Raw genomic sequence first — 22,485 nt, 5'->3', positions numbered from 1 at the left:
GAAAAAAATTGTCCCGCCGGTTGGGTAGGGCAATACGCTGGCCACAAGGAGAAACCAACAATCATCTTGGAGGCAGTGACATCATATGATATCTGAATTTGGCATGTCTTCTTCGGACTTCCAGGTTCTCTAAACGATATTGACGTACTTGGACGTTCTCCTTTTTTCAATGATGTATGTCTTGGTGAAACCCCTCAAGTTCTTTACCAGGTGGGTAATAGGCATTACAATAAAATATTCACAACATTAGCTTTCACAACATATATTTCATGAGCTTCATATATTCTTTAAACATAAATTAAACATTTCTTATATATATAAACAAAACTTTTACTTAATATAAATCAATATAATTACCTCGTCAAGATCATTTTTGCTGCTTCGGTGAAGAATTTGGCTTTGGTAAGAGTTTCGCGCCACTTCCCACAAGCTTGATTTATCACCTTCCATCGAGCGTTAACACTAAAAGTGCATGCTCTTTCAATACAATCTGCCGATTTGATCTTGTTGTAATCTATCGTAACATGCTCCTACAATGAATCTGAACTTTGATTTATTTTGGTGGCACCATCACCACCAACGGTGATCCAAGCTTCACAAAGAAACGTTTCTTCATTGTGCCTCTATGAATCACTCCTCTTGCCCATTTTTTTCTCTTGAAACCTTTGAACAACAAAAAGAGTGAAAGAATGAAATATTTAGAAGGAGAAATGATGTTTGGGGTGAGGAATTAGGAAAAAATGGGTGGTATTTATAGATTTTTCTCCAAAACATTGTTCTAACGGATATAATTTTTTTCCATATTTTTATGGTATTTTTTTGGCTTAAAATCGAATTTTTAAGGCAAGTTTTATCCACGATCGTTCATCTCTTATTTTTGATAAATCCAGAGTCGTTGGATCATGTATATATCCGTTGAATTGAGTCTAAAAAAATTAAATAATGTTTTTATTATCTCAGCCGTTGATTTGAAACGGCTAATTAATCAAAGCCTTTGATTAATTGACCGTTGGAGACTAGAGAGAGCAGCACATGGGTTGCTTGCGTCACCCTGGCCCACTCAACTCAGTCTTTGTCATAGTTGACCTATTCTATGCCTCCAAAACGCATTTTGACACGCTCCAACGCAACAAATGGCCCGTCTCCTTGTTTCTAGCTTCACATCATTGGGTCATCAATAAAAAAAATAGCTGGTGCATGTGGGCCCACAAGGGCTGGTCTTGGAAAAGTTGTAAATATAAGACGTGATATTAAACTTGGGCCTATAATTCTAAGACCAACACCTTGTCTTTTTTTGTTGTTGGAGATGGAGTTTTTTATTCGAAAGGTTGGTCTTGGTTTTTATCTCCACTGTTGAAGTTGCCCTTACCAATAAGAAATTCAATTGTTCTAGTAAGGTTGAGTTGGTTCTAGATCGGCACCATTTCATAAGAACCGAACATAACTGACCAATATAAAACCAGGTCGGACCAACTGTTGTTGAACAAGGACCGAGATAAGCTTGGACAGGTATAAACCGAGCCGGTCCTACAGGTATTTTTCACATACTTTTCAACTTGTTCCATAAAAATGCAATCTAGTAATATAGAAGTTTAGAAGACCACAAAGAAGATCAGAAGTCTAGAAGGAAGAAGAACGACTCTGTGTTTAACAAACAAGAAAGACCGTTAATGCGTTAAATTTCATTTTTCATATACCAATTACCAAATCTGTAGAATGATTTACCATATTCCATATATGTTGAACTACAACTTAACCAACTCAGTACCAAATTTGTGGCTAAAGTGACAGAACATAAGAATCAATTCAAGTCGTCAAGGTTAAGAGAACATACACATCAATTCAAACTTCAAAGATAGTGTGAATGAGAAAAACCGAAGATACAAACGCTAGGGATGCAGGAAGTGTGACTGCGTGATTGTGAATTCCATAAAGAAAAGTTCACCTATGGTCGACGATTGCCAGTCTTTAATGGAGGTTGTGTGACTACGTTTTAGAAATGAAAGAGTTTAAGAAAGTGAGAATCGATTCTTGGAGCTTTAATTAGGATTATGTTTTATTTTTCTAATCTCATGTGCTAGTTCCTATAATAGTAATGTAGAATCGAAGTTTCCTATAATAGTAGTGTAGAATCGAAGTTATTAACTTATTGGATGACAAGTAACTATTGTTAGACTCTCGGGCCATATATATTTTCCAATCAAAAGGACTGGGCCGGATCCGTCACATATGAAGGAGTGGCCCAAAGACAAAATAGGAAGAAATTCAACAAAAGCTCGGCACGGACCGGTCGGTTCTGCCGGTTATTTCTCTAATTCGGATTTTCTGCCTAGCCTTAAGAAATTGTCATACATTACTTATACAAGTTGTTTTTTGAATCAAAGATATTCCAATTCAAACAATATGAAAATCAATCTAGCCACTTACTTTGAGCTGCTATGTTTGGATTTGAGATTAAGTTCAATGCTTTGTCATCATTGGAACTTAGTGAAAAAATTATATGGTTTGGTGGTTTTGATTCATAGAAAGAAACGACGATAGTAAAACAGAGGATAAAATTTTACAAAAATTATAAGAGGTATACATAGTATATTGAGAGGTGTAAGTTGTAGCTAGTAATTAACTAAAATCGCCTTATACGAGTCGACATAGTTAAAAAAAAAAACAAAAAAAAGAGAGGTGCACACACTAAATTTGGAGGTGTACATAGTAAATAATGGAGGTGTAAACAGTAAATAATGGAGGTGCAATCAGTAAAAAACAAGAAACATAAATAAAAGAGAGGATTAATTACAAAAGACACCCATTATCGTTTCAATACCTAACTATCAAATTTCATCGTTACCTGAAGTTTGTTTCCGTTAGCAACCCCATACCTCACGGTTAAAACCTTCTGTTCACCGCTGACGTGGCAGCAGTGTTCACAGTAGATAGGTAGATTCGTCATTTCCAATTATTTTGCAATCAAAACCAACCCTGATCGTGTTGCTGCGCGGCGCAAGGTTTTTGAAGCAACACGCATCTCATCCTCCCAAGTCCCAACACTTATAAGCTATTATATTTTCCAAGGTACTTGCACTTTGAAGAATCAACACTTGGCGGATCGTCATCAGGTCGAAGAAGAAGTAGAGGAAAAAAATAGAAGGAAGATTGTTTGGCCGCACCCTCTCCTTACCTTTTGAGATTGGGTATTGCTCTTCTCTATCAATCTAGCTCTTTTATGCTTCAATTGCAACGACGTTAGTCTAACTCATCTCCAATCTGATTTAGCTCTGTAGACTAGAGTTCGGGTTGCGCAAGTTTCTGCTCTGAAGTGGGTAGCAGAGCTGTGGTCGGATCGACAAGATCTGGTGGGTCTGGGTAATCTCAATTGGGTGGCTTTAAGCGGTGGTTTGTCGACGACTGGGATCCGGCGACAAGTTTTGGGTAAAGTAAGAAATTTAATTTTGGGTAATTTGTTGACAATTCTGATATGTGGGGCGGCAACATAGTGCTTCTTACCTCTACTGGAAGCGGTGATAACTGAAGATGATCATCTGTTCTAGGCCTTCAATCTTCAATCTTCTCCTGGAAGCGGTGATAACATAGTCCTTCAATCTTCTCTTCGAGGCCTAAAGATGATCATCTGTTCTTTGGGTCATCGTTATGTGGGAATTTGAGTCCTCTGACAGAGAGGTAGTGGATTGCTTACCATGTGAGGCTCTTTCACTGAACCCAGATCACATTTTGTGATCCTTGATGCTGGGATTCATGTTGGGAAGTTGGTTCTCTAGTTGTAATTGCAGAATGACGTTACATTGAGGATTTTGCCCCTATGCTATTTAACCTCTACTCCCACAACAGCAGTTAACGGAAGGTTTTAACCGTGAGGTATGAGTTCGCTAACGGAAACAAACTTCAGGTACCGAAACGATGAAATTTGATAGTTAGGTGTCAAATCGATAATGACCCCATAGTTCGGGGTGTATCGCAGGATTCAAATTTCAATTCCTTGAAGCCAAAAGAGTTAGAGAGAAAGGAGAGAGATGATCATTCAAAGTTGAACCGAGTAATCCCTGAATGAGATGAAAGCCAAGAAGCTCAGCTCTATCTTTGCCTCCGCCAGAATCAAGTACAAACGCCTCTCCGCCTCAGCCACCAAATCTCTATACTCACCCGCCGACGACGCTGCTCTCAAATCCGTCTCCGCTTCCGGTAATCTTCCTCACTCTAACTCACTGAAACCCTAGATAATTGTTTGAACCTTGTTAAGCATGAAAAACTCACTGAGGCTGGTAATTTCAGTGGCGTTTGTTGATTTCCGTGTGCATTTTGTGTTTGAATGCAGAAGATTTGAGTGGGCAGCTATGTTCGATACTGTGCAGTAAGTGTTTTGTTGATTTTACTTGAATACGACAACAGAGAACTGAGAGAAGTCATTACATTTGCTCTAGATTGCTAAGAGTATCGGCATTGATATTGTTTTGTGTAATAAAGCTTGACCATTTTGATGTAATGTGCATTAATATGTGTCATGGGTTACTGTATGTTTGTTTCAGGAGATGCTTCTCCTCATCTCCAACCGTTGGAGAAGGACTTGGACTTATCATCGTGGATTTCAGATTTATCCCATCCTGCAAACTACTCGTTGACCCGCAAAGAAGTTTCTCGTGAAAGGAGGAGTAGGTTTTGTTTGGGCGACAAGCAGGTTACTGGTGTTGATAAGTTACTTGATTTGTGTGCCAGTAGGCTAGGAACTGAAGCCGCTCTTCACGTGTTTAGTAAACTAAAGAAAGAAACTGGTGTCAAAGAATGTAACGCATTGATAAAAAAGTGCATAGAGGGGGCTAGGATTGCTACTGAGGAAGTAGCTGCAGAAAAACATATGCAGCTGGCTTTCAAAATTTTTAAGTCAATGAAGGAACAGGGTTTGCCGCTTGAAGAGGAAACATATGGTCCGTTTCTTGAATATCTTATTGACATGGGTATGACAAAAGAGTTTTGCTTTCTCTGCGGGGTTATCAAGAATGGAAACCCTTCATCACTTACGAGATTAGGATATTATGAGATGTCGTTATGGGTCAGAGTCAATCATGAAGAAAAGATTCAAGAGCTTTGTGATGACATTGAGAGTTTTGATGGAGTAAACAAGTCACTTTTACAAGGTTAGTGCATACACTTTTCCGGCTGTCTATTATTTTTAGCCTAATTCAAGTTAAACTTCAATTTCCTGGATCATGTGTTTGCTTTGCTTAGACATAAAAATATTAGTTCTCTAGTATTTGCAGTTCTCTTTGATGTTTCTTGCTTTCTTGCTATTTAGGTATATTTTTTGTTTTGTTTTAATAATGAAGATGTATACTCTTAACAAAGAAAAAGAAAATAAGGAAAGAACTGCAGAATAAACCTTTTCAATCTTTTTGTTGTCACATCTAAGTGAGTTGGTCTCTCTTCAGACAACCTTCTTTGATGGGTGGCTTTTTATTTGTTTGAGATGTGATGGTGTGTGAAGGCCTGATATATATATATATATATATATATATATATATATATATATATATATATATCTTGTTATTTTGGTTCTCACTTAGTCATGCCAAATTCGAGAATGCTGGATTGATCAACTAGTTACAGAAAGTGGAAAATGAACTCTAAATCTCGGATGTTAATTTTTAAAATTTAAAGTAAATATTATTGGATTTTAAATGGAGTGAATGACGCCATCATTTTGGTATCTACTATTTACACACACACACACATATAGATATATGCCAATATCAATTTTAACCGAGTATTCAGATAACAGCTCTGTGGATAACATGGTTGCAATGTACTGTAATTCTTGAGTGATGTGTTAAGCATTTAGCTTATCAACTGTGTCCAGCATTGATACGTAGTGCATCTTTAATCTGGATTTGGAAATTGGATACTGGTCTTTTCTAAACCTTACTAATTTTTTATTAAAAAGACACGGCTCTTGCATCTGACATCAATGAAAAGTTGACTTGATTTAACTACTTCTATTGCAGAGAATTATTTGTCAGTGCTTTGTGAAAGTGACCGGACGAAGGAGATTTTGCGGCTGTTGGAAAGTATGGACATCACAAAGCTCTCATCACCGAATTTTGTGGCACGTATCTTTAAATGCCTTGGAAGGCTCCTATTGGAGTCTTTTGCAGAGAAACTCCTACTGGAATTTAAAGCATGTGGTATGTCCATTAATATTATATTCCTGACTGTTGGACTATATTTTGCGTTGTATTTTAAGATTCAGTAATTGGATATACATTGCTTAACTGATTTTACTCCAGATATTGATGAATTTATGCTGGATCCGTAGTATTTGACATTTATGACATGAAATTGCTTATTACGACATCATTATTTTCCTTGATGCAGACTGTGCAGAAGGGAATACTTCAAACTTGATCTATAGTTATGTTGATGGCATTCCAAATTTAGCGGTGAGGACCTTCTCATGAATCTTGCTGGTAATTTTCTAAAGTCCACAATTACAGGAGGCACTTCTGCTTTTTTCATGCAGCTTGCTTCTTTGTAAACGTTGTGCACAATTGTCTGATAGGAACTGTTATTAGCTTCAGTATTATTTTTATTACTTTGTTATAACCATGATAAAGCCATGGCCAGACATCACTGTTTTGGGCTTGCCGCTATTGAAAAGCTTTACCCACGAGATGTACACCTGTTATGTTAATGTGCTAGAGGCATACCCTTTTAGAAAATAGGTGGACACTTCTTGAATGGGGGCATCTGCCATGAATGAAGCATACGCCATGAATGTGCGATTTGGGAACTTTGTGCAGCAGAGACCCTGAGCGCCTCTTAATTGAGATGTGTACATCTCTTTGAACATGTGAAAGGAGGCCTTTTTTTGCCACTTTTCTGGGATGCAAACCTGAGAGACGCTAAAAAAAGACAGAATGACTGCACTGGATCTTTCCAAGTTTTTGTATTTAAAAGTCAAGCTCTCCCTGCGGTTAAAGGGTCATGAATTTAGCCTTATGGGCGTTTGGTAGGAAATGGCGATGTGATTGAGGACTATTTTGTTCCACTAGAGGTAGGAGTTGATGAAGTGACAACTACCTCCAGGTTAGATTGATTTTATTCAGGTTTTGGATTCCTTAGAGAATTGAGAGTGTGAAAATTAAAACTTAACATACGTGGAAATAGATATTTTGAGTGGCAAGATTGAGTCACACAACTACATGTGTATCTTAATTTAATAAGAGATTTAGTGGAGGAAAAGCTGAATCTGTAGAAGTATTGTTCACTTTTTTTTTTTTTTTGGATACGAAGTATTGTTCACTTTGTGTCTAGTTCTTTTTTGAATATTGGACTTATTGTTGTCAGCATGTACTTTTTCTGAGTTCGTCTTGACCAAGTTAATTTCTTCTTCATAGACCATAGAAATATTAGAAAGTGTCTTTGCCACAGAATAGCAAATAAACCACTTGTTCTGAATCTAGATTTCATCATTGAAGCTATAAATTTGAAGATCTAGACATTTGGTATCAGGAAAATGTCATTTTCCTAACTAGTCAAAGGCCATTTCTTATTTTGGAAGGATCCATGTTCTTGGTTGTAATAATATGGTATAAATTTCTATGGTCTGTGAATATCTGCTTGAGATACTTTCAACAATAAGTCTGTAAATAAAAACTATCTGGTTAGTAGATGCCATGATATTTTAATGTTAAGTGAGAAATGGTTTTTAATGTGTTTGATGTAACTTAGAAGAGTTGATTTTATAGTTTTATACTAATCCTGGGTGTTTCAGGTTGAGGATATCATTTCAAAATTTAGAAACTTGCACACAAAACTTGAGGTGACACCTTCATCTGCGTCATATGAGAAGCTTATAATCTACTGTTGCGATTCACTTCAGGTAAAGTTTTTTTTTTTTTTTTTTTAATTTTTTTTTACTAAAATTGAACGGTAAGTTATTCAAATCTCTTTGCTTTCTGTCTCACTTAAAGGAATCAGCTATCCTGTATATTTTCAAATCCATAGCCTGGTTTGAGGATTGCTTTAACATTTTTTCCTTCCTTTTTCATAATTCCTCATTCATCCTAACCAAGGTGCATGCGGCTCTTGAGCTGGTGGATGAGATGTTTGAACTGGGTTTGACATTTTCGTTGGAAGCATTACACTCCGTTTTACAAGCTAGTAGTGAGAACTGTGACTTTAATCTGGTGAGTTGCAGCATTCTACATTTATATACTGTCCTTGTATATAGTAGCATGACTTTGCTGTTTCATCAAAGTAGTATGACTTTTGCTGTTTCTCTTATCTACTGGTGTAATAAATCATGACAATTTGGTGTAGACAATAGCATGTGGACGCTATCTACGATAGTGGTGGGCACCAGAACCTAGAAATTTTTATAGTTAACGGACGTAGAAGTATTTCAAATGGTTTCATGAGAGAATTGTGTTTCTTACACCCTCAGATAAGTAAATACCTTTAATAACTATAAGGCTCACTGACAAACCAAGACCCTTGCTTTATTCATAAACAGAAAAGGATATCTCACCATACTGGATTATCATCTCCAACCTTCAGCTTCATTTTCCCATGTCTCATATAAGTTCTCAACAGAACCTATGTCTTCTGTGGCCGTTTTATAATTTTAGAGTGTAAAACAATATGGTGAGAAGTGTTTTTTGCTAGTATACTGCAGGACAGTTTAAGAGTTGGTTTGAGCTGCTTTTCCATAATCAATCCAACTGTTAGTATTAACTGTTACGTCATAATAATAATTGATTTTAGAGAGTTGGGTACTTGGGTCGTGGTGTGGTGGGAAGACAGGGAAATAAGGTGTGTAAATTTGATTGGTGGGTTGGGTCTGAGCATGTGGTGGGCATAGAACAACCTGATTATGTACAATACCCGAACTCAGACATCCATCTCCTATATAGACCAAAACAGCTCTCCCAGGTCAGATCTCCTTATTACTCGTGTTCAAACTTCAAAGTTTCACCAGACTGTACAGTGTAAACTCTTATCTTCTGTCTTCTGTTCAACCCTGAAGCGGTGGGGATGGGCATTTTGATGTATTTATTTGCTAATCCACAATAAAATTGTTGATTGTTCTCTCAAGCTCCAAATTAATCTTTGATCATCTTACATAAGGCTCTTCTACTCCATAGAAAGTTATTTTGACGAGGCATGCTGGAATAAATGTTACTGATGAACTGACACAAGAATGTAATCTCCACCGCATTAACTTGACGTTCCATAGCTTGCAAATGAATTCTGTGTTTTATTGAGATTGAAAGTTGCAAGACTTTGCTATTGTGGGTGGTTGCCTCATGATGACATTTTCAGCATTCAAAAGTTTGAGGGAAAATAGGGCAAGACTGTAAGAGTGTTAATCTTGTGAGCCTAATGATATAATTTGGAGTTTTGGACCATGTGACATATTATGCTTAAAATTTGCTCTATGTTGGAGGAGTACTTTGAGATGACTTCTAAATATTGTTTGACTCTAAAACAATAATAGTGACATAAAGATATCCATAACCTGTTTCTGGCTGTCTTTTGTTTCATTGTTGTGATGTATCTTTTGCCCACCTTATTTTCAGGTTCACCAAATCTATTCAGTGATTAAAAGAGGCAATTTGAAGCCAAATGGCGAAACTTTCAGGAGTATGATAAATCTTTGTGTGAAAATGAAGGATGTAAGTCTCTCCCTCATTGTCTTCAGCCAAAGATATGTCTTGTCCATCATGTAATGTGGAACTTGAACTGTACCATAAGTCCATAACACATCTTACCGTATTTCCTTTTCCCTGTAGTATGAGGGTGCTTATAGCATGCTGCGTGATTTAGAGAAAATGAGAGTGACGCCCACAGCTGCCATGTACAATGCTATAATGGTTGGATATTTCCGAGAGGTAACTTGTTCTTGGTGTTATGAGATACATACTGTGCTAAATACTTTGGTTCAGATGCCAATCATATCCTCTCTTCTCCAGTTTTATACATACTCTTGCTAAGTTCAAATTCTAAAACTAGATGGGCATACTTAACATGATTTAGTTATTACTTAACATGTTTCTTAAGCTGTTTCTAGTTTCCATGATTTTTTTTGGTTGATACTTCCTCTTTTCTTTATTGTTCCCCTGCAACACCCTGCAGAAGAATATGTCCTGTGGGTTGAAGGTTCTTAAAGAAATGAAAGAAGCAAATTTACAACCAGATTCCCAGACTTTCAGCCATCTAATAACCAACTGCAACTCTGAAGAGGACATAAACATGGTAATCTGAAATTTATATTCAGGCAAAAGTTCCATATCTGACTTGCTGTCGTATCATACAAAGTTCAACCGAGAATATTGCAGTTGACCCAAGTGGCATGTGATTGTAGTATTACGAAGAAATGAAGCGATCTAGAATTCATGCTACCAAGCAAGTTTTTATGGCACTTATAAATGCATATGCAGCTTGTGGACAGTTTGATAAGGCAAAACAGGTATATCTGCTTCCGGCAACTTTGCTGTACTAACTTTTGTATTAACCAAGAGTAGGTAACTGTATGTAATGTAAGTTAGGTTGGACCCTTGATCAATAACAGCATATGCTTGCAGATTATGTTCTAGCTTATTATTGAATATGACTTTTGATTACTTCGTATTCATGTTTTTGGCTAGCTCCATTTTGAATTGGTTCTAAACTGGTTAAAAGTGCTTTCCGGCTATGAAAGCTTTCCTAACAGTGGTTGTGTAAAAAAAAAATTAATAAATAAATAAGTAAAAAAATTCTACAACTAGACGTGCTTTTGGAGACAGAGCGCTTTTTGGTGGATTCTTATAAGCAGTTGGTATGTGCTTTGTAGAAAAACCACTTAAAGCACTTGTACATGATACGCTTGTTTGTATAAAAAAACCTTTATGTGCTTCTTACAACTCCGCTTTGAGTGGTAGCTTCGTAACAAAAGCATTTCTAGAGAAGCAATCCCAAACAGTCTTGCCTGCCCTGGTACTATGCGATTCCTGTTTAAACAAGGAGTCTCTTTATTTTTATTTTTATAAATGTGTTAAACCTTGGCAGTATGCAGTCATTTATCAAGAGTTATATAAAAATTTGACATAATTCTCATTTCTCTGCCAGAGTAAAACAAAATAATAGTCTTCCTCCTAACTTTTTTTGTATTATTTTTCAAGTGTAATCATAACATTCTATAAGGAACTTTTTGTGAGGGAAGGAGAGTAAACAATTTTATTTGAAAATTTTCTTCACTATATGGTCTCTTCTCATTTTTTGAGAGTAATTCATTATTCGTTTGCTTTAGCATTGTTTCCCGTATTCAGTATTATCAGTGCATCGTTCTTATTTGGGTAATCCTATGATTTCGTACTTGCCTGTTCTATAGGTTTTAGTGTTCTCATCGGTCCTTGCTAATTATAAATTTTCAACTATAACTCAACCAGATTATAATGTCTGTACAAAGTACATATTCTTACCAATTCTTTCGCATGTAGGTACTCTTAGACAAAGGGATTCCACAAAAGAGCTTCAATGAGATTAGAAGCGTGCTTGTCCAAGCCCTTGCATCTCATGGGCAATTGTCCAATGCATTTAATATATATGAACAGGTCAAAGAAGCTGGATGCAGTTTGGAGCCGAAAGCTGTTATTAGTCTTATCGTAAGTTCTTATAGTAATGCTTGAGATTACTGGTGTGTGAAAGCATTTTTAATTAGTTGTCAATTTACTCATAGGAGCACCTTCAATCTGATGAAGTAGCATTAAGCAGATTACTCCCTCTACTTGAGACACTAAAGGATCCAAACTATTGGCTTGATGGCTGCTTGAGAACTATCTTATATTGTGTTCGCTACAAGCATTTAAGGTCAGTTCATACAGCAGTTGTTAAGAATATGACATTTCACATCGGGTATGAATTTTTTATTTTTCCTCAACTTTTCTTCCCAGCTTAAGTGATGGCCTTTTTCATGTGCCATGTAAGTTGGTAAGAAAAGATGGAACAAAAAAACATTTTCTTTCAATATCTAAAATTATAGTCCTCTTAGGTCTCCACCCATTACCAGTTGGTTTCGTTTTGAATGTTCCAAGTTTAGTAATTTCCATTCATTTGATTGTTTTGGCCTCACGTAGTTTTAATATCTCTCTCTCTCTCTCTCTCTCTCTCTCATTGATTTAGAACTGCCGTCAATTTGCTTGAGCAACTCAGGGATCAAGTCTGCACTGACGAATTAGCTCTAGAAGTAATTTTTGATAAGGTTTGTTTCTAACTTTCTATTCTCTCAGACGTGATGTGTGAATGAAAATCTTGTTTTGGAAGCAGCAATCCACCATGATTTGGTCAAATTATTCTCTACCTTTGGTTGATCAAATTTCAAATTTTGGCCTACTCTCTGAGAAACTATATTGCTCTCTATTCTATGAATTCTTTTTGAACCTCCCGATTTGATATTTAGACCTCCAATTATTTCTTATTATTATTTATCTTTTATTTGAAAAAAAAAGAAAAGAAATCTTATTTTACCTTCACCCCAAAAACCCAAGATTTATCGTTCCAGCCATGTCGTTCAATTCCAACCTCAGCTACGCACAGTAGCCGATCACCTGGGCCAGCATCAACAGACGTCAACAGGCATTAGGAGACCCTATCCTCTCTCAGACATCTTATGCCAGTAGAGTAGAGTAGAGTTGTTAATTTCAACAATGATGAACAGGATATGGTGGTAGTCTCTGAATCTAACTTTTGCATTACTTTCAGTAGCAAATTAGAAGTTATGTGTGAAATTTAGCCCCCACCCCCCCCCCCCACCCCAAACAAAAGAGAGAAGAAATCATCATCCTTAATCACGTGTCTCAAGGGCGGTGGAGCATCGCCTCCGGGGCTCCTGAATTCCCCCCCCCCCTCTCTTCCCCTTCCCCTTCCTATTCTTCCCCCAAATTAAAGAAAAGAAAAAATCTTTTTCTTTGTTACTACTTAAACTACTTTATATATTCACATGTTCATTTTGGAAGTCTGCATGTTTCAAACTGACAAGACGACACACGGCTTTGCTGTGATCAATTTGTAGGTGTTTTCATTCATTGCAGAATCGGAGTCCTCTTTGCAGTTTGGCCTAGATTTGCTACATGCTATGAAGAGTGAGCTTGGCCTCACCCCTTCACGAAAATGTCTCGATTTTCTTCTCCACGCTTGTGTTAGTGCCAAAGATCTGCAAAGTTCCATATTTGTATGGCAGGAATATCAAGCCACTGGCCTGCCTTACAATACCTTAAGTTTTTTAAGGTAATTTCCTGTTTTGCGTTTGCCCTGGCTTGAGAATTTTGTTCCATTGACTGATTTTATTTAGCTTTGGTTCAATCTTGGAATGCTTGCAGGATGTATCAAGCCCTTTTGGCCTCAGGGGACAGAAAGGCTGCAAAAGTTTTGGAACATAAAATTCCTAAAGATGATCCTCATGTTCAGTCTATCATTGAAGCATGTAAACAGACTTATATAAAGAAAACGGAAGAAACCAAAAAGAAAAAGAAAAAAAAGGAGGTAGGAATATGTAAACTCACTTAAATTGACATAATGATTAGGGTTAGAGATTCAATCTTTTTGTATCAAAACTGGAGAAAGAAGTCGGAAAGGACCTTCATGTGGAGAGTCCCATTCATCTTACTAAAGTTGTACGAATGCTGGTTCTAGTATCTATATTATTAGTGCCCATTGTTTCAGAGCAAGTTGTTCACTTACCTCTTCCTGTGCTATAAGAATACTTTCTATGGCTGTCTCTTTCACTAATATGAACTATGCAGATATGTATTCAGACAGAAAGATTGAAGCTGCAATGTTTTCTCAACAGGTGAACTTACCTACTCAGTGAGTGGATATATTTCTCATTTGCAAAGTTTGAGTCTGGCAGTGACCCATTTGCTAGTGTGACGTAATACTTGAAGCTTTTTGCTCTTTTATCAATTGAACTGAAGAATTACGAGTAACAGTGCTGCTAAAGTAGGCTTCAAAAGGATAGTTCGAGCAACAAGTATAGCTTGCCTGCACCTTGCCTTAGCCTGCTCAATCCTCTCACTCAAAGTCTCGTCCTTGACTGCAGCCTTCACCATAACCATGCCCATCTCCATCACCTTCAGCACCCTAAACAATTCAGTCTCCATTCTATCTTCCACCTTCCCTTCATCGATCGACGTCCACGGTGCGCAAGAGCAGTTTCGGAAGTGCTTAGGTTGATATCTGTAGAGAAAACATGATCATAGATTGACGAAATCTACTCGTTCCCTAATCTGGTCAATGTTTATTGTGCAGTTCGCTTTCTTCTATTAACTCATGCTCAGTTCTTCACCATAGATCCCTTCCAATGAAACCCATTTAAAACCACAAACGTGTTCTGCAAACCACATATTCATTAGTAAACTTAGGTTGGAACTTTGAACAAGAAAGTAAATTAGAAACTAGACAGCGTCATCCCCGCATTGACGCTTTTCTACAAGGTTTGGTATATGGAATAAAACCAAGTGGGATCTACGTACAACTAATTAGTCCACAAATTCACAACGAATTTTTCTGATTGTGATGTATGAGAAATCAATACTTTTGTCCACTAAGTCATATAATCTATTTGATAACAAATTGTTGCAATATACATAACAATTCTACGATTTTGATTGAGGAATCTTGTAAATTGATTACTTGTGTTTTGGTTAAACTTGTAGAGTAAGCCACTTTGTGATGCAAGATTGGGTGGAGTTGGCTATTTTTGTAAACTACAGCTATGAGCTAGGTGGTAATGGATACTCACATACACCTCCATATTAACTGATCGGGTCATTAGTTTCATACTCATATGGCACACGAAACAAATTTTTAGCTAGGAAAAAAAATTGAGAAGGTATACCGTCATATCTAATGAACAATCTGCCACAAAGTAAAATCCAATATAAAATGAACCAACCATTTTCTCCATCTAGTTTAGAAGGGTGGTGAGCTACCTCCACGCCAATTCCAACCAACGTAACCCGTTTTCTTTGAAAAACAATGCAGAATAATACCCTTTTATTCAATCAACTACTTCCAATGGCTTAATTCGTTTTGAAATCCCTCTTCGGTCTCTGCTGCTAATTGGTATATGCATGGCAGCTAAAGAAGGAGCTAAGGAGAAAGATCACAAGGAAGACAAAGCAAAAGATGAAAAGAAAGCTAAGGAGAAAGATGGAGTAATCACTGCTGTTTATAAGGTTAACCTGCACTGCCCACAGTGTGCACGAGAGATTAAGAAGCCTCTTATATCTATCCAAGGTAATTAAAGATGAATGGTTTACTTATTTCCTAATCGATCTGTGAAGAAAATTGAAGAGAAGATTAATTATGGGTCCATTTGATTTTCCTTTGTATATATTCTTCCTAACTTTATACATATTTAAGGCACATATATGTTAATGGAGAATTGACAATGTAAATTAACAGGGGTTCACAACGTGGAGGTTGAAAGGGAGAAAGGTGAAATCAAAGTGAGAGGCGATTTCGACCCGACAAAGATACAGAAACGGCTTGAGAAACTCTGTAAGAAAAAGGTTGAGCTAGTGTCACCCAAGGTCCAGATCAAGGAAAGCACCACAACTGAGACAATAGTAGTGAAGGAATCCAAAACCAAAGAAGTAGTGGTGCTCTCTCTCTCCCATATTCTTCAAATGTTATTGCTTTACTTTCCATCATTTTTATCTCAGCCCTAGCAGAAATTATAAAATGAACCATCATGGCCAGCAATTGAAGATTAGTGTGAGATAGAAGTCATTTCGTCTGTTTGGAATACCTAAACAAATTGTTAGATAATGCCGGAGGACGTTTATAGAAAGTTTTTAGCCGATATAGTTGATCAGGGTGATTTCTTGATTTTCCGGAATTAATTAACCTGTAGTAATTTACTGATTGATAATATTTGAAGAAATGAAACTGCTGTTGATAGACATCTATATGTAACGTACTGGGGAATTTAATGGATGATGATGGAAGCTGCATGCAATTTGATCAGCTAATTCGATGTGTTTGTTTGATTTCAAATTAAGGCAATTTCACGGACAACATTAGTGAAGGTTCACATGCATTGCCACAAATGTGAGCAAGATCTGAAGAAGAAGTTGTTAACGAACAAAGGTACCTATTATTTATGAGTTCAAAGTCTTCCATATATTGTATGATCATGAAACGTCAATGATACATATTGCAGGTGTTCACAATGTTAAAACGGACATGAAAGCACAAACCCTAGCAGTGGAAGGAACAATTGATCCTGAAAAACTAGTATCGTATTTGCGCAAAAAGGTACACAAGCACGCAGAGATTATACCCCCAAAACAAGAGAAGAAGGATGGGACGAAAGAAAAGGAGAAGAGTTCCTCAAAACCCCCAGAGAAAAAGGACGAAAAGAAAGAGAAAGAGAGTGGTAAATCTACTGAAATAGTTACCAAGGTTGTAGAAGCTAAGGAAGAGATAAAGGTGGTGGAGGTTAAGACAAAAGAGGGGGGTGCTCCTTATTTCATTCACTATGTCTATGCTCCACAAACATTTAGTGATGAAAATCCAAATGCTTGCTCTATAATGTAACAATTGAGAATATGTAAGCAGGCCTACATTATGCTTTTGAGGCTTTGTTTTTTTTTTTGTTTTTTTTTTTTTTGAGCATATCGTATATCTATCAATTAATATAATTTTTCCATCACAAACCAGACATTACATAAAAGTTTGGAACTACATAAACACGTAAACATAAAGTGATCAAAAAATTAATCAAATTCTTATTTCCTATATATCTATAGTATCACATCCTGATCTATCTACTCCTTCGATCTTCTTGGTCGAAATTTGTCACAAATTTCGACCACCAAAAGAGTCATTGTATCTTGAAGAAGGTTGGTTCTTTTTTGGAGCTGGCGGACACAATCGATCTCTAGAGGAATTATCTTCATGCTAATAGTCTTTCTTCTTATCTTCATCATCCATCATCCACTTGTTGCCTTCTTGCGACATACTTGAAAATCCCGTCTTGATTAATCTCAACTAGCTAGTTGAAGTTTCAAACACAAACTGTTTTGAGGATAAATTGTGAATAATACAGAGGCCTAGACCCTTTTTATATAGATAATTGATCTTTCCCAGATTCAAAAGGATTCCTAGCTAGTCAAGCTGAGACAGTCTTTTTCAAAAAAACTAGGAAAGAGTAGTCTTTTCTAAATAAACAGAAACTAGGAAAGAATAGTCTTTTCTAAATAAACTAGGAGAGAACAGTATTACAACCTTGCAGGCTTTGTTTGGGGTAGCCTTTTTCATACTTGAATTACTCATACTATTAAGTAACTCACACCAAATACAGCTAGCTAGGGCATATGATTCAGCCCTAGATTGAGGAAATTCTCTCTTTCGAAACAAGACTAAAACCAAGAAGGCGGTGCATTGAAACGTAGCTGCATTTATATAACAGCAGAAGTTAATTTTGTCCATTTTGTAGGCGCCCTCTAGTTTTGAGACATTTCCACAAACCCTTTTAACTTTCAAACCTAGCTTGCTGATTACATATAGCTACTTCGGGCTCTGGTGAAACTAATGGTGAATACAGCAAGATTATTACAAGGGGTAAGGATTTTGTAATTACATATAGCAGCACTCAAATTTCACCATTATAGATACAGCTATAACCCTTGTAATTACTTTGCTGTATTCGATCAGCCATGTATATATCGTATTTCGATCGCTAAAACGAATTCACAAAGCCTTTGCGCTTCTAACCTCGCTATATTCACCATCAGGTTATCTTGGTAAGGAAAATTTTTCACGCTCATGCACCACTTAATTGATTGTTCCTTGTTGCAATCCGAATTATAAAATCTAACTCAACTGACTATAATATGATGAGGGTGATGAAGATTTTCTATATGTTATTACTCTTCTTAGTACGATAGATTGAGTGAGTTACTTTTATCATTATATCCAATTGACTATATTATCTTCCAGGTAAAAGCTGTTTATGATAGGAATCAATAGGACTAATTATCTTCTTGCATTCTTATTTAATCTTGACATTGTACTAACCAATTGAGCGATCGATCCGTACACACTGATCTGGAGTAACAAGCTGGACTATGCTAACAGCCTAAGATCCAGTCTTCTCTTATCTCTGTGAAGCATATAAGTATTTTAAGAAGACTAAGGAGCTAGCTAACATAACGAAAACTAACAAAAAAAACCTCTTATAATTGGATCTGCAGCTGCAAAATAGTAGATGAAATCAATTTAACAGAGGACATCCAGATCATATTTCCTTAATTCTGAATATTTTATATAATTTCATGCACTCTCGTTCTTTTCATTTTCTAGGATCGATCTAAAGAGAAACTGATACTCGATCATATATATCCCAGGTAATTAAAAACTGATTAAGCTAGAAAGAACCCATATATGACAAAGCAGTAATAATAAATTTGAGACGAAAGTTAGAACTAATAATCCAGGGTACTTCATGCCAAATAGCAAAACCAAACCACGAGATAAACATAGATTAATAGTAGGCTACTTGTGATGTAGATGATTATATAAAAGAGATATCATACATATCATGTATTCTAAGATCTATCCCCATATAGCTAGAGAGAGGGGAGAGAGGGAGAGAGCAAGCTTTACATAATTAAATCGATAAACAACCACGAGATCATATAGTAATTAATATATCCTTGTTAGAGTGGAAAGCTTGATGTATACGTCGTACATAGTAAACACAAAATTTAATAATTCTTTTTGGTACAAAAATTTAATCAATTTCATGAGAAAGCTCAAATGTTTTGATATTTTAACCTATATTTTTTAAATTATTGACCAAAGCTGAAATATCATTTGTTATCAAAAACTAGTTATAGATTCCCAATATCCTCTGAGAGAGTACAATTATCTCTCAAAGTTTATGATAAATCTATTTGTTATTTATTAGATAATTAAAGGGAAAATTTAAAACCAATATCATTGTTTTCGAACCAGTTATAAATTCTAATATCCTCTAAAAAGTGAAACTACCGATCAACGACTATGATAGATCGGGTATGTATATATGTATGTGTATTAGTAAAGAAAAACTATAATGTAAATATCATATGATTCTTTTTTAACAAACCATTTGATTTCCAGCAGGTTATAAATTCTCTATTTCATTTATTAAAAGAGTAGTGAAACTATCCTAATTAAATCAAAGTGAGTATAGTGAAGATTGGAAATGGAAATTGCAGAAAGCAACAAACTAAAGAGCGCACTTGAATTAAGAAATAGAATCCAGTTACCAAGAACAAGGGACCGAAGGAAAACTAAGCAAGAAACAATTGTACAGGATGATCGATGTGGGTGTTCAATTGAGATCTGAATTAAGGCAAATATAGTTTTCTCTGACCTGACCTAGCTTAGAACAAAGCAATCAATATGATGGCCTCCCAGTAGGGTTTCCAGCCCAACCATCTTGGAGCTGAGGCATGTTATTCAGGGGAAGATTGAAGAAGGGAAGCCCCGAAGACGGATCCGGAAATGGGTTGGTATTGCCTACTCCTCCACTTCCGCCACCGCCGGACGACTGAGGCAGAGACGGCTGAATCTGCAGCTGCTCCTCTTCCTCCTCCAAAGGCAACCTCTCATAAGCAACGTTGGTAAAAGAAGAAGCTATGACGATCACAGGTCCAGATGCTATGAGAGGTCCCACAACATTTCCACCCACGACTTGGCCCTGACCGCCTGCCAAGAATATCGTCAGGCTGGTGGCGCCCGGCGGGGCAGGCGGGGGCAGGAACGAGCCGGTCAACGACAGGATCTCGAACCTGCCGTGTAGCGTGACAACTGCGCCAGCCCCAGCTGGCTGGCGCAGGGTCACGTTGGTCACCATCCCACTCCCACTCAGCACGCAAATCCCACGCTGCCGTTTCCTGGCATAGGTTCCAACGCAGTCAAACACATCGCAGCCGCTGCTGACCTCAAGAATATGAGCTCTCAGGGTGTTGGCGCTCTCTCTGGTAATGATCACCGGCGGCTTGGGCTTGTTTCTTGACCCGGGAGGACGACCCCTGGACCTCCGAGTAGTACCATCTCCACCAGAGCCTCCGGAGTTTGGGGTCACAAGATCAAGCCCTTGGTGGAGATTGCTGTCATTATCGCCGACGTCGTTTTGGTGGTGGTGATCCGAGTTGAAGAGGTTGTTGTTATTGTTGCGGTTGGAGTCATGATCTTCAGATTCCGGCTGTCTCTGCAGGTGAAGGTCAGGGAGTTGGAGCTGCTGATGGAACAAGCGAGATGCTGAGCCCAAGTCTAACCCAGCCATAAACAGAGAGCTAAAGAGAACAGAAAACAAGAAAAATATAGTAAAATATGGAGGGATTTTAATATAAGGAAGCTAGCCGGGGGGCGTTAATATTTTATGGGTTTGCTGAGAAAGGAGAGCCTCAAAATAATTTCAAGCCCTAGAACAACGAATAGAAAACAAAGGGAATCAAGTGCAGAGAAAGGGAAGGGGTACTATATCGAGAGGAAGAGGAAGAGGAAGCTTAGAACAGGAGGACGAAGAGAGAGAGAGAGAAATGATAAAGTAGGAAACGCAGCCATTCTCAAACATCTAAAGTATATAAATGTAAAATATTTATCCACATATACAAACCTGGATAAAATATTTTACTACTTTGATTTGGTAACTTTTAGTTTTCAATTGTGGTTTTCTCTATTTTTTTTTTATGCTTAATAACATTATAATAACATTATGCTTAAAAACATAATAATAATAATAACATTATTTTTAAAAACATAATAATAATAACATTATGCTTGCTTCAAAGGAATAATACTCTTAAAAACCCTAAAGCTCTCTCTCTCTCTAAATCGGTCGCCAACCACGAAATCCCATCCTCAGCCAACGGCGGTCTAACGGTAGGCGAGTCTCTAGATATGTTGAAGCCGTATGACTTTGTTGCCGGATGAAGGATATGTCAGCAACCAAATGCTTTGAGAAGTAGTTGACCAGAGGTTCTTAACAGTTTTTTATTAGCGTGGCTTTTCAGATCAGGTTGGAGATATGCATGGCACCATGGACTCGAGGAGCATATCTGGCTTCATCATCCCGATTCCATCTCTGTCTTTGTTGATTCATGGGAGGAGTTTTATGGTTTAATGGAGATGTTGTTTGGTCTCTAAGTTCGGGGCGACGAAAGAGTTCCTTCTCCCCAGGGTGTGCTTGTGGTTGCGCGGAACAAGGCGGCGGCGTCCCACGACGGCGACATCTCACGAAGGTAACTTCATCTCACGGTGGCGACGGTTACAGTGTTCTTCCATGTCCTTCCTGCAACTGTGAAGGAAAGTTGGGCTAAATAAACTGTTTTGGGTTTATGTTTAATTTTCTTTTTGGGCTTTAGGCTGCTTTTTTAGTTTATAGTTTTCTAGTACAATAAGTTCATTTCATTAGAGCTCTAAGCACTTTTGTGCCTAACCACTTTTTTATGCCTCATGGTGTCTTGGCGTTATAAGTCTATTTTCCTTTTAGTCTTTTTCTAGTTTTCTAAGTGGGATCTTAGCCTATAATCTATTTTCTATTAGATTTTAGGCTCACTTATGAGCCAAAATGTAAATAATTATACAACCCTTATACAAATCTTATCATCTTGTTTGTGTGTATGGCAACAGATCGATTTGTATTGTCACTATCAGAAGAAAGGCTTTAGCCGACGAAAATAAAAAAACCAGCCGACTAAATTTTTTTTTCGTCGGCTAATTTAAAATTTTCGTCGGCTATGGTCAACTTTAGCCGACGAAATTAATACTTCGTAGGCTGAATAATTTTTTTCGTCGGCTATAGTCTGTGAAGTTTAGCCGACGAAATTTTTAAAAGTTTAGCCGACGAAATTTTTAAACTTTAGCTGACGAAATTTTTAAAATGTTAGCCCACGAAAAAATATAATTTCGTCGGCTAAAGTGCCTTATATTTGCAGATCTAGACAACAACTCATCTGAGAAAAAAAACTATACGTAGAACCTTCAAACGCAAAAAAGTCGTGAAATAAGATATGATCAGAATGGTGAAATACGTCTACGGTTGAAAAATCACAGTATTCCGATAAAGTCTCCGTGCCGATAGTTGACTTACCCTTATTATTCACTATGCTGCAGATTTGGCATTTGGTGTCTGATTGACTATTGTGATACCTTTCCGGAAGCGTAACGGCGCTACAAGTCAAACTCATTGCTTATGCCATGATGTATAGGCTTTTTTGGCCATCCGTGTCCGTTTAGGGATTCAAAATGTAGTTTTCTTATTTTTGATTAGAGTTGACCGTTTCGATCGAGCCCTTAACGTTGTCGAATCCAGTTGAATTTTTTTATCATAGACATCTTTCATCATAATGATCATATCTGACGGTCGAATTTTGGTTTGTGAATTTTAGTTATCGGAATCACAACGTGTCTACTATTTACCGTTATTCGGGTTTATGGGGAGCC

At 37.2% G+C, this 22,485-nt stretch overlaps 3 protein-coding genes across 3 annotated transcripts; 2 read left to right on the top strand and 1 right to left on the bottom strand.

Moving 5' to 3' along the window:
* The first annotated feature begins 3,017 nt into the window (after nt 1-3,017).
* Nucleotides 3,018-13,670, top strand: LOC101294401 (pentatricopeptide repeat-containing protein At4g04790, mitochondrial-like). Its single transcript, XM_004307255.1, has 18 exons — nt 3,018-3,188; nt 3,271-3,870; nt 3,974-4,194; nt 4,328-4,363; nt 4,539-5,144; nt 6,009-6,188; nt 6,379-6,443; nt 7,778-7,885; nt 8,079-8,192; nt 9,585-9,680; nt 9,798-9,896; nt 10,141-10,260; nt 10,370-10,474; nt 11,484-11,648; nt 11,723-11,853; nt 12,196-12,244; nt 13,055-13,269; nt 13,362-13,670. The coding sequence occupies exons 3-18, from the start codon at nt 4,065-4,067 to the stop codon at nt 13,546-13,548; spliced, it is 2,406 nt and encodes an 801-aa protein (XP_004307303.1). The 5' UTR covers nt 3,018-3,188; nt 3,271-3,870; nt 3,974-4,064; the 3' UTR covers nt 13,549-13,670.
* A 1,247-nt stretch (nt 13,671-14,917) lies between these two features.
* Nucleotides 14,918-16,584, top strand: LOC101294110. The gene is made up of 4 exons (XM_004307254.1): nt 14,918-15,279; nt 15,448-15,644; nt 16,047-16,134; nt 16,208-16,584. Exons 1-4 carry the CDS (start codon nt 15,114-15,116, stop codon nt 16,582-16,584), a joined length of 828 nt encoding a protein of 275 aa, XP_004307302.1. The 5' UTR covers nt 14,918-15,113.
* Nucleotides 16,585-19,244: 2,660 nt separating this feature from the next.
* Nucleotides 19,245-20,421, bottom strand: LOC101293820 (putative DNA-binding protein ESCAROLA-like). The gene has a single exon (XM_004307253.1). It carries the CDS (start codon nt 20,321-20,323, stop codon nt 19,433-19,435), a length of 891 nt encoding a protein of 296 aa, XP_004307301.1. The 5' UTR covers nt 20,324-20,421; the 3' UTR covers nt 19,245-19,432.
* Between the last annotated feature and the right edge of the window lie 2,064 nt (nt 20,422-22,485).

Source organism: Fragaria vesca, linkage group LG7, assembly GCF_000184155.1.
Source record: "Fragaria vesca subsp. vesca linkage group LG7, FraVesHawaii_1.0, whole genome shotgun sequence".
In the NCBI taxonomy this organism is placed as follows: domain Eukaryota; kingdom Viridiplantae; phylum Streptophyta; class Magnoliopsida; order Rosales; family Rosaceae; genus Fragaria; species Fragaria vesca.
This window is presented reverse-complemented; position numbering and strand designations above follow the sequence as displayed.

Bases quoted from the DNA above. Each gene is read 5' to 3' on its own strand.
- LOC101294401 (XM_004307255.1), top strand. From the start codon at position 4,065: ATGAAAGCCAAGAAGCTCAGCTCTATCTTTGCCTCCGCCAGAATCAAG. The intron at 6,189-6,378 runs GTATGTCCATTA...TCCTTGATGCAG, and splicing joins ACTGGAATTTAAAGCATGTG to ACTGTGCAGAAGGGAATACT. The intron at 8,193-9,584 runs GTGAGTTGCAGC...CCTTATTTTCAG, and splicing joins AGAACTGTGACTTTAATCTG to GTTCACCAAATCTATTCAGT.
- LOC101294110 (XM_004307254.1), top strand. From the start codon at position 15,114: ATGGCAGCTAAAGAAGGAGCTAAGGAGAAAGATCACAAGGAAGACAAA. The intron at 15,645-16,046 runs GTGCTCTCTCTC...TTTCAAATTAAG, and splicing joins CCAAAACCAAAGAAGTAGTG to GCAATTTCACGGACAACATT. The intron at 16,135-16,207 runs GTACCTATTATT...TACATATTGCAG, and splicing joins GAAGTTGTTAACGAACAAAG to GTGTTCACAATGTTAAAACG.
- LOC101293820 (XM_004307253.1), bottom strand. From the start codon at position 20,323: ATGGCTGGGTTAGACTTGGGCTCAGCATCTCGCTTGTTCCATCAGCAG.